General features: G+C 38.8%; 1 protein-coding gene across 1 annotated transcript; it reads right to left on the reverse strand.

The window, feature by feature from the left end:
• Positions 1-8,757: 8,757 nt before the first annotated feature.
• LOC109811062 (transposon Tf1-107 polyprotein) lies at positions 8,758-11,794 on the reverse strand. The gene is made up of 2 exons (XM_020374698.2): positions 10,486-11,794; positions 8,758-9,224 (listed from the first exon to the last, which is right to left on the reverse strand). The coding sequence occupies exons 1-2, from the start codon at positions 11,792-11,794 to the stop codon at positions 8,758-8,760; spliced, it is 1,776 nt and encodes a 591-aa protein (XP_020230287.2).
• Between the last annotated feature and the right edge of the window lie 517 nt (positions 11,795-12,311).

Here is a 12,311-nt window from a genome sequence, read left to right on the forward strand (position 1 = left end):
TGATTTGACCATAATCAAACCGTGGTTGAACAAGTGATACATAAGAGTACAATATCCATAATATACCTTTGTTATTGATAAGATGTGATTGAGACTTCAGGGTTAAGAGACAACATTATCCGTCATGTTTTCTACATTAGTTTCATTTTCAATATACATATATTTTAACATTACAATATAAAATAGGTTTAATTTCATTTTTAGTTTAAAAGAATCACGATAATTGTAGGAATATAATACTTTCAACAATCTTTTATTAAATATTTATTAAATTTTACTAAAATAACAATAACAAATATATGACAATGAATGTATATATTATTTGATTTTAGTCTCTCTTATTTTGCAATAACAAGTAAATTCGTATTTATAGGTAATGTTTGAATTCGTTTTGATTTTTATAAATAATACCTTATTTGATTGGGTACAAGTATGGGTACAAGTAATTCTAAGTTTATTAAATTGAGCATAGGGATGGGAATGAGTATATACATACTCTTCTTATACCAATACTCACTTTAAATTTCTAAAAACTTATTTTTTTTTTTAAATTACTTGACATTTACGCAATTTTTACTTTATTTTATATTTATTTCAAAAGAAACTTAATTAATGTAATTTTAAAATTGTTACTTTATGTGAATTATATATATATTATATATATATATATATATTCTTGCAAAAAAATTAATTAATTTTTGAGCAGGTACAAGCAAATTGACATCCAATAAAGATGGGGATGAAGATGCAATTTTCATACTCAATTGGTATGGAGATGAGGTTGGATATAGGGTATGAGAATAGGGAAAAAGACGAAAACAAAGATACCAAAACTCATATCCATCTTGTCATGTTGTCATCCTTACTCTTATATGTGATTTAGGGAAAATTAAATATGTAATTAAATCATATTAAAATGTTTATTAGAAAATATATTAGATGTCACATTATTAACACATCATCTTTTAGTGACATGTGAAATTTAAATAATTAAAATTTCATTCAAAAGACTAATATTCTAATTAAACCTAAAAGATAAAATATTATTAAATTATAAAAAATAGGAAATGTTTGGAGCCAAGGAGTTTAAGGCACATTTGGGTATTAGTGTTAAAGTTGTATCATTTAAAGCATAATGAAAAAAAATCATAACAAGAAAAAAAGTCAAAAATAAAAGTTTAATATATTATTTGGTATATAATTTATTTAATAATTAATAATTAGGTTATTTTTTAGTGGAATTTTTTTAATAAATTATTTTTATTCAAACTAATAATTAAGCAAATTTTTTTATATAAATATGCTTCTTAGATAAAGAAATTAACAAGAAAGTATTTTTTTTATACTTGAATCTATCACTATTATATAAACTTGTTCGATAACATTGATTTCAATGGTAACTAAATAATGTTTTATAACTAAATCAATCAAGAAGATCATATCATAATTCAACAAGTAAGAAAAGAAGTAAAAATTAAAGAGTAATAAAAGAAAAGAACTACAAATTTATTAAAGAAAAGATGATACATAGAACATACATAGATTTTTTTGAAACTATAAGACATTTGAGAGTATACACGGATTATACATAGAGAATTTCAAGAAAGATGTTTAATAATCTCTACAAATGATCCTACTTCAAGTATTTAATTTAATAAAAATGAATTACAACACACTTATAATATGAATAAAAATGGTGTAAAAATGATTACTCATCACAAAACTTTATAAATTTTGATTAGGAGAACAAATGTGTTAAGAAAAAACGTCATGTATTGAATTATACTCTCTCCATTCTCTATTACGAAAATTAGTTATTTGTATTAAATTTTACTAATTTCATAATATTTTGAAAATTCATCTATTAAAAGATAAATATTTTAAAGAGAATATCATTAAATAAAAAAAAATAGTTCAAATTTACTTATATTTAAAAAAAATTATAGTAAAAAACAGAAGCTATTAATTACTAGCACTCATCTTCGTTGGACTAAAGCCCCTTTTTTCGTGTTTATCTCTTTCAGATTTGGACTGGTGTGGATTTTAGTTTGGGCTTGTCATGGTTTCGTTTTGTTGGCCGGAGCACTCCTTTAATAGGCCGTATAAGTATTGAAGTTTTGTTTAAACTGGGCTTTGGTTTAACATCCATTTATTATTGGTTGTTGCTAAATAAAATTAACAAATAAAAAAGTAGAAAAAATAAAATGGTAAAAATAATGAAAAAGAGAGGAGACTTTAGTGAGATTTTGGGTTGGAATGAGGCCAGTTTAGATTAATTTCTAATTTGTAAGAGCTTTCTGTAGTAAATTCTTAATAGTAAGAATTTTATATGGTATTAATAGCAAATTTTGTCAAGTGTATATCAATTTATTGAGAAGCAAGGTAAGAAAATTTCTCAACAGTTGTATTATCTTTGAAAAGTTTTATATATTTAACTTATCTCTTCAATTTATTTTATTACTTTTCCCTGTGGATATGTACTGTGTTGAGAAAAGTATTCAATCGAGCTGTGTAGTTTATGTCTGTTAAACTCTATTTTAATAGCATATTTTCTTTTGATATTCTTCTTCTTTTTTTATTTATTTATTTATTTAAATGTAGGATTAGCTGTCCTAGTTTACATCACCAAAAAGAAAGCTGTCTTAGTTTTGTCCTTTTACAAATAAAAAAGCTTGAAATACATTAATAAAATTATTTTCTTCATTTCCTTTTATTTTGGCACTTCGGATTTTTTTTTATAGAAATTAAGAAATGTAATTAATATTTATCTAATTTTAAAATTTTCTTATTTGTCTTTAATTTATTTTATTATCTTTGTTTTTTTTATTTATCATTTTATTAATTTAATTATTGGTTAATATTGTAATACTCGTATTAAGAAATATAATGTATATTTTTTCTTCAATAAATGTAACTATAATATTGTTATTTGTTATAAAATATTAAAATTAATAGTAGTTGAATATAATAAGAAGTTATAAAATTATTTTTTTAATATGTTATTTATATCTCTTAATTATTGCTCTACTATTTTCTTCTTTCTCTATCTAGACAAAGACAAGTGTAAATATAATTAAAAATATATACAATTAATATAATAATAATTATTATTATTGTTCCGGCCAAAGGGTGGACTAGGGATTTTTCCTAAGTCAAGCCTCAAAGCCAGAGCATTCAAAAGTGTAATCTGTCTCCTCAGTTCTAGGGTTTTGGGTTTTATGGTACCTCGTTCATGGGCCTCTTGGGCCCCGAGAATGAAGGGATTTCCTTAACCGTCGTTATCTCTAGGGTGCCGGGTGAGTGAGAGCAAGTCGAGTCGGGTTCTGACCGACTGGGTTATTTCGAGGGTGCAGGGTGAGTGAGGACAAGTCGAGTCGGGCTTTGACCGATTAGACTCGCACTGAGCATTCAGTCGGGTGAATGCCGAGAACCCCCCTTTTATAGGCGAGTGGAAATCGAGTTACGACCGAGTAGAGGGTCAGGGTCGCCCTACTGCCGTTAGGGAGATCAGGTCGGATTACGACCTGGAAGGTACACTTGCCTTTCAGCCCTGAGCCTATAAGGCGAGAGGGCTTAGGGCCTGGCGGCATAGTCGGGTATTTGCCGAGTAGAGGGTCAGGGTCGCCCTACTGCCGTTAGGGAGATCAGGTCGGATTACGACCTGGACGGTACACTTGCCTTCCAGCCCTGAGCCTATAAGGCGAGAGGGCTTAGGGCCTAGCGGCATAGTCGGGTATTTGCCGAGTAGAGGGTCAAGTTTGCCCTATTGCCAATGATGAGATAGGGTCGGCTATTAACCGAGAGGCTCTTAGGGAGCCGGTCGAGGCGGGGGCTAAGTTATCGTAAGTAGAGACATCCTTTCGGTATCCGACCGTGACAGCACACTTGCCTTCCAGCCCTGAGCCATTAAGGCGAAAGGGCTTAAGCGGGTCGGTCTGGGGTGCGGTCAAGCTATCGTCGATAGAGAGATGTCTTGCGGTCTCTGACCGTATGGCACAACGCCTCCCAACCCTGAGCTAATATGGCGAAAGAGCTTAAAAGGGGTCGGGATCCGATTCGAGTGACGTTTGGGGTGTTGGATGCGTAACGGTTCCCAAAGCCTGCCTCTTCACCTTACCCTTGAAGAGACGTGCATTCATTGTAGCGCCGTTGCTTGAAGGGAGTCATTATGACAGTGCCACGTGTCAATTGGTGCGCGTTGCAGAAGCGTTGGGGGTCCCAAAGGTCAGGAGACGTGGCGTTTCACGCGCGTCCTTTCCCACGCGCGAATCTCCATCCCTATAAATACCCTTTTTACACAAATTACTTTACTCTTTGGTTCCCTCCTTTTTCTTTCTTGCTTCTTCTCCGGCAAGCGCTTTTCTTTTCCCCTGCCCCCTCACGGTGGTTTACGGTGGTTCTGAGGCATTTTCTAAAGGAAAGGAAGTGTTTTTTTTTTTAAATCTTGGTAGGTACGCCCAAATACTTATTGTGCTTAGTAGTTGTTCTTTGCCTATCGCTCTAGTTGTTTGGTTATATAGGCTTTAAATCTATGGAACTGGTAAATTATAAGGAGATTTATGAATGGGTGAAGGATGATGTATTGAGGTGTGACTCTTGTATAAATTATTGGGCTGCCATGGAAAGTTTCAATAATGAACATGTAGTGAGTCGGGGTTCTAATAATATCCTAGTGTGCGAGCCTTGTGTGGATAAAGAGCCAATGTGTATTAGTTCAGCCTCGGAACGTTTTACCTTTTGTTATGTTACCCTAGTTGCTAAACTTAAGGTTAGGTGGCCTCTTACCGAGTGCGAAAAGGGGGTACTTAGGGCCTTGAACGTAGCCCCTACCCAATTCCACCCAAATAGTTGGGCCTTTGTTAGGGGGTTTGAAGTTTTGTGTTCTAGTCTCGGAATAACACCGACTCCTAGTAAATTCTTTTATTTCTTCGAAGCCCGTGTCTCCAAACGTAGTAGCTGGGTTTCAGTGGGTAGTGTGTCGGGTCGAGGTTTTCTATCTCTCTTTCAATCATCCTACAAGGACTTTAAAAGGTCCTTTTTTCGCATTCGGTGCCTACCTGGGCACGAGGGTTTACTTGAGGGATTCCTCTTTTCTGGAACAAGCAACCGATCTCTTTTGGTGGGCTAAATCCTGAGTCACTCCCGGAGGATGACCGAGAGAACGTTAAAAAACTTGAAGACCTGAAAACCCTTTTCAACACCGCGAAACTTCTAGATCTAGAAAATAGGCCCCAAGAGTTGAGAATATATAAAGGTATTTTGCGCTTGTTTGAATGTTGAAATTTGTTTATTTCATCTTTGGCCTCTGTTATCATTATTAATTATCGGGTGCATTTCTTGCAGATAGAATGGCTAGCTTCGGAACTCGTGAGATGATGAAGTTATGGAAGCAACAAAAGGCTTCCCAAGTTGCTGGTGTTGGCGAGTCGGTCACCGAGAGGGTTGTCGTGGTTGCGAGTCCTGCGACATTGGCGAAAAATGTGGGCGAAACTTCGCATAAGCGTCACCACGAAACTGACAGACCCATTTCGATAGTCAACTTGGATACCATTATGGCCTCTGAAGGGGATAAGGGCGACACGGAGGTCCAATCGGCTGAAAGGACTATCAGCGCTTGCCTTGGTGAGAATTGGGAGCCAGTTGATCACGGCACCGATCGTGGTGACTTGGTTTCTTTCTGGGATGAAAAGTTCAACCACAGTGCCCATATTCGTGGGACTGACCTGCTAGAGGGAGACCGTGAAGACTCAGAAAAAATGAGTGCTTTCTCAATTGCTAAAGGGATTGAGTCGCTGACCAACCGTCTCTCGGCTCTCTTGCTTGTTAACGAAGACAAGATTCGGGGGCTAGTGAGAGAGACCAAGGTGCAGGGGAAAATGATCTCTTCTTTGGAGGACAGCTTGAATAAGAGCAAGGCTGACTTCAAATGGATATCCAATGAACGAGATAAATTGCTAGAAGGTCGCCGCGCCTTTGAGGATGAGAAGAAAGCTTGGGTTGCCGAGAAGATGGCGATGGAGAAAGAGTTGGAGGAAACACGCCTGTCTCGGGACAAGTCTGCCGATGCCGCTAATGTCTTTGAGAATGACTTATCCATGATGAAAATTGAGGTGGAGAATCTTCAAAAGGACCTTGAAGCGGCCAAGATGGACTCTCTTACGAAGTTCGTTCAAGGTTTTGATGCTGCCACAAGTCAAGTGAAGCTTCTCCACGCCAATATAGATCTTGGTGGGCTTGGCTGCTTTAAAGAAATTGTGAATGGGGAACTAGTAGATCCCCCGGAAGATGATTGGACTTGTTTGATAACCCCTTGCCTTAGAATTTCTTTGTAATCGTTTTGTGTGAACTTTATGCATATCCTTTTTCTATTTTTCTAAGTTTCCTATAATGTATGAACTTTAATTTTTGAAGGTTTGACATTTTCTTTGCATTTCGATCTAAGTCTTGCTTATGTTCCCTGTTGCATTGTTTATTTTTGAGTTTTTAAATTGACCGAAAGAAATTGGATAACGACCAAACGACCAAAGTTTTTCTAAGTTTTAAAATAAGCGTTTTTCGAGCTAAATCGCCGAAACGAGGAAATTTTCTAAGTTGAACAGGGATCAACTCGCCCAAATTCCGACTCATAGAGAGTGGGACATTTTCTAAGTAAATAATTAGAAATTCCAATTGGATAACTAAAAATATTGTCCAAGTGAAAAGTGATTTTTTCTGAACCTAATCGTTCAAATTTCGATTGGTATAACAAGTAAAAATTTTCTCTAAGTGAAAAGTGATATTTTTTGAACCTAATCGTTCAAATTCTGATTGGTATAGCAAGTTAAAATTTTCTCTAAGTGAAAAGTGATATTTTCTGAACCTAATCGTTCAAATTCCGATTGGTATAGCAAGTTAAAATTTTCTCTAAGTGAAAAGTGATATTTTCTGAACCTAATCGTTCAAATTCCGATTGGTATAACAAGTAAAAATTCCCTAAGTGAAAAGTGAAAACAAATTTGTCAAACGCTGATAGGTACAACAAGTATAAACTCTAAGTATTTTTATTTTGACGATCATGGAGCGGCTTGGGTCGGCCCATGGCCGACTTGGTTCATATCGAGGAAAAACAAATCTGATATTGGCCGAGTGACTAGGGGACCGGTGAGACGCTGATTTGACTTACGTAGCCATGCCGATTCGGAATAACCTAGAAAATAGTCGATAATTAACCAAATGATCGGTGATAAACCGACTGGAAATAATTAGAAACTTTTTGGGTTTAGATGCCATTTGACCATGAGATCGGCCCAGTACCGACTGCAAATTGTGTATGGAAAATTTTTAAGTCGAAAGAAACGTAAGCACGCGATCGGCCCCATACTGACCCAAATGATTGGAAAACTTTTTTGTTTAAATATAACTTAACCATGTGGTCGGCAAAATGCCGATTCGGAATTTTGTGAGATTTCATAAGCTTGGAATGGAATTTTGACTGTACGAACGACCAAATGCCGACCCGCAATAATGTGGGAAATTTCTCTAAGATAAAAACTAAATTCGACGTAACCAATCGTCCAGATTCCGATTTGCGTGACATGCTACAGAATTCTGAGTAAAATTAATATTTCGCTGATCCAGTCGGTAAAATGCCGATGAACATGACATGTTGTAAAAGTTTTCCAAGTAAAAATTAATACTTCGGGGATCCGATTCATATGACAAACCTAGAGGATTTTCTAAGTTAAATTACTGTGAAGGGAGTCGGCAAACTTCCGACTCGTATACAACAACTTTTCGAAAGTGAGGCATCAGTCTAAGCAGTCGTCAAAATTCCGAATCGAATGATGGGTGAGAATTTTGTTCAAGTTGAAAATTGAAATTCCCAAATAAGTGAATCATCATTATCCCGACTTGGCTGTATGGAATTGCCGACAATCACGAGTTTGTGTCTTCGAGTTATTTATACTCGCCCAGTCAGAATTTTACCGACAATCATGAGTTTGTGTCTTCGAGTTATTTATACTCGCCCAGTTAGACTTTTGCCGACAATCATGAGTTTGTGTCTTCGAGTTATTTATACTCGCCCAGTCGGACTTTTGCCGACAATCACAAGTTTGTGTCTTCGAGTTATTTATACTCGTCCAGTCGGACTTTTGCCGACAATCACGAGTTTGTGTCTTCGAGTTATTTATACTCGCCCAGTCGGACTTTTGCCGACAATCACGAGTTTGTGTCTTCGAGTTATTTATACTCGCCTAGTCGGACTTTTGCCGACAATCACGAGTTTGTGTACCTTTTAAATAAAACATGTTAAGAGTCATGAGAGAAAACAATGTATTGACGTTTATTGGAATTGAAAAAGGGTGGTGCCTCATTAAAAACCTTCTCAGCAAAAACCCCTTATATTTTTACGGGGAAAAAATACTGAGTTAGGAAAAGAGTGCACCTAATACAAATGGAAAGAAAGGTCTAGCTATAATAGAAGCGTAGATTTGCAGCGTTCCACGTTCTCGGTATCATCCCTCCATCCAAGGTTCTCAGTCGGTAAGCTCCTTTGCCGACGACGTCATTGATTTTATAAGGTCTGACCCATTTAAGCGACAGCTTGTTCCTCATCTGTGTTATCTAAGCACGCTTCAAAACGAGGTCTCCCACAACAAAGTCTCTTGGGACGACCTTCGTGTTGTACTTGAAAGCTGCTCTTCTCTGGGCCGCTACTTGGTTTATCCTTGCACTCTCTCTTGTCTCTGCGATCAAGTCCAGATCAACCCGTCTTCCCTAGTCAGACTCCTCCTCCGAAAAGGCTGTAGTACGTACTGAAGGTTCCGCAATTTCGATCGGGATCATGGCGTCTGTTCCATATACTAAGTTGAAAGGAGTGTCCTGGGTCGACGAATGAACAGTTGTGTGGTATGACCATAGCACCCGGGGAAGCTCCTCCACCCATGAAGCGCCTGAGTCTTGGACGCGCTTCTTCAAACCCGAGAGTATAACCTTGTTTGCCGACTCCGCCTGGCCATTAGATTGAGGGTGCTCAACGGAGGTGAATGTCGTTCGGATACCGATCTGCCTACAGAAATCACGAACTCTTGCGCTTGCAAATTGTGTCCCATTGTCAGAAACTAGTACCTGGGGAACGCCATACCTGCACACCACATTCTTCCATAAAAAAGCTCTAACCTTCTCTGCAGAGATGGTTGCTATAGGCTCTGCCTCAATCCATTTGCTGAAGTAGTCCACGGCCACTATCAAGAATTTTAACTATCTCACAGCAATCGGAAATGGACCGAGAATGTCAATACCCCACTTGTTGAATGGCCAAGGAGACAGGATCGAGTGGAGTCGTTCACCTGGGGAGTGGTGCAGAGTTGCATGCCTTTGACATCCATCACATTTTTGAACTGATAGACCATGGACCAAGGGTCTAGTGACTAGAGCTATGGCTAGAAGAATACAGGAAGAGTTGGACCTTGTAAAGACTAGTGGGCTTGTCAAGCCCAAGGTAATCTTCACTTGGAATGCTCTATCATGAAGAGAATGCCTAGTTCTACTTGTATATATTGTATAGTTTTCAAATAGTCTTTTGTATAGGTTATTTTTGCCTTTGTATTTGTGAGGCAGTTTATTTGTTTTTGTTAGTGTTTGTATATTGTTTTCAAGGTAGGTCACTTGGAGAGTTTAACTCCATTTAACCTTCCTAGTTATACATTCATTTTATATTTTTTCAGTAGGGAAAAGGGTGTGACATTTAGCAATGCTTGGGGTGTGATTAGTAATTGGGCCAGAACTGGGCCTAGACAAAATTTTGCATATTGGACTCATTTTGCTCCTAATTTTTCATAGATTTGATTTAGCTAAGTTTCATCATCATATGATGAACCTAACTAAACCAAATCAAAGTTTTTCAAATAAAATCATGGAGCCAAATGCATCCAAGGCCGCCTAGCTAGTTTCTTCCTCCTTGGCCGAAAATTGCTTGTCTCACTTCAAAGGTTGGAAGCTTGCCTTGCAAGCTTCTAAACCTTTGTAAAGTTAGCTTACCTTACCATGGTTCTTAAGTGAACCATGGTCAAGGTTAGCTTCTCCTACAAGCTAGCTAAACCATGGGAGTTTAAGTTAACCCTACCATGGTTCCTAATGAACCATGGTTAGGGATAGCTTCTCCTACAAGCTACCTCTCCCTATATATTTGTTTTCTCTACACTTGTACTCACTTTTGAAGATTTATGAGAATAGAAATCAGATTTCTCTCTCACTCAAGAGTCCCTAGAACCGTGGAGAACTCTCTCTCTAAGGTTTCTCTCAAAGTTTATTCAAACTTTGTCTTGGTTCATCAAGCTTCTACTTCAAGCTTGAAGTAACCGAACCTCCATTCAAGGCTTCTCCTCCATTGAAGGCTTCTTCAAGGAGAATTTCGAGCTTCTCTTGGAGTCAACCTCAAAGCATTTCGGTCCTAAGCATGGAGGTGTTGAAGTTCATCAATCTTCTTCAACTCAACTCCATCACCCGGCTTCTTTGTGCTTGCTAACTTGGAGAGGAGATCTGCTCTCGAATTCTGCTCCCGCGGTACGTGGTTAAGTGTGAACTCTCGAAAATTATCCGATAAGAGCTTAACTTTTTCCAAGTACTTGGCCAACTGGGGATCCTTCGCTTGGAAAGTTCCCGCGACTTGTCCCGTGATCAGCTGAGAGTCACTTCGGGCTGACAAACTCGTCGCCCCCATTTCCTTTGCCAACACCATGCCAGCTAACAACGCTTTGTACTCGGCCTGGTTGTTGCTTGCTCGGAATTCAAAACGTAGTGATTGTTCTAACAAAATTCCTCCCGGTCCTTCCAAGACGATCCCTGCTCCACTTCCTCCGAGGTTCAAGGCTCCATCCACTGATAGGATCCACTGTGTCTCTCCGATTTCGCCCTCATCGGCGGGAGAGGTCAACTCCATCACGAAATTGGCTAGTGCTTGAGCTTTGATTGCTCCTCTCGGCTCGTACTTGATAGAATACTCTAATAGCTCTATAGACCACTTCATCATCCTTCCTGCCAGGTCGGGCTTCTGTAATACTTGCCTAATCGGATGATCCATCCGGACTATTACCTCATAACTCTGGAAATAGTGTCTTAACTTGCGCGCTGTAACTAGTATTGCAAGAGCCAACTTCTCAATCTTCTGATACCTTACTTCTGCCCCCTGTAGGACCCGACTCACGAAATACACAGGAACTTGAGTGCCTTCCTGCTCTTGGATTAAAATTGCACTGACCGCTCGGTCGGATGCTGATATATAAATCAATAGGGGGAGATTCAGTCGTGGTTTTGTCAGGATCGGCGGCGATGCTAATGATTTCTTGAGTTCTGTGAAGGCCTCCTCGCACTCGTTCGTCCAAGCGAACCGATTATTCTTCCTTAGACATTGGAAAATTGGTAACGCCTTGTCGGCTGATTTGGACAGAAAACGAGACAACGAAGCCATTCTTCCCGTGAGCTGTTGGACCTCCTTCGCTGTGGAAGGACTCCTCATGTTGATGATCGCCGTGCACTTCTCGGGATTTGCCTCGATGCCACGATGAGTTAGCAGGAAACCGAGGAACTTTCCCGCTTGGACCCCAAAAGAACATTTCTCGGGGTTCAACTTGAGCTGATACTTGCCTATGGTCTCAAATAGTTCCCGCAGGTCATCTAAATGCCGATCTAAACTCATTGACTTCACCACCATGTCGTCTACATAAGCTTCCACGTTCCTACCCAGCTGGTTCACCAACACCTTGTCCATCAAACGCTGATACGTTGCACCTACATTCTTCAAGCCAAAAGACATTACCTTGTAGTACTAGTTAGCTTGATCAGCGATGAACACGGTTTTGTCCTCGTCTGCTGGGTGCATTCGGATCTGATTATAACCCGAATACGCGTCCATGAAGCTCAGCAGTTCATACCCCGAAGCGCCATCAACCAGGCAGTCTATATTCGGCAGAGGGTACGAATCCTTCGGGCACGCTTTATTTAAATCGGTGAAATCTGTGCACATTCTCCACTTTCCACTACTCTTACGTACCATCACGACGTTTGCAAGCCAGGTCGGGTATTGTATTTCTCGTATGTATCCTGCCATCAGTAACTTGTTGGTCTCTTCGGCAATGGCTTTACGCTTCTCCTCGCCGAATTTCCTCCTCTTCTGGATGACTGGCTTTGCACGTGGGTCCATGGCCAGTTTGTGGCACATGAAGTCGGGGTCTACTCCTGGCATGTCTTTGACGTGCCACGCGAATGCCGACATGTTTGCTTTCAATACTTCAATTAGTTTCCCCGCGTCCTCCTAACTCAAGGATGTACCA

The sequence above is a fragment of the Cajanus cajan genome, chromosome 6, assembly GCF_000230855.2.
Source record: "Cajanus cajan strain Asha chromosome 6, NIPB_CcT2T_4, whole genome shotgun sequence".
NCBI classification, from domain to species: Eukaryota; Viridiplantae; Streptophyta; class Magnoliopsida; order Fabales; family Fabaceae; genus Cajanus; species Cajanus cajan.

What these genes read in the sequence shown, in the direction of transcription:
- LOC109811062 (XM_020374698.2), bottom strand. Translation starts at nt 11,794, where the DNA reads ATGTCTTTTGGCTTGAAGAATGTAGGTGCAACGTATCAGCGTTTGATG. An exon ending in AGCAAGCACAAAGAAGCCGG is followed by an intron (nt 9,225 to 10,485) that starts GTGATGGAGTTG and finishes AATTCTTGATAG; the next exon opens with TGGCCGTGGACTACTTCAGC.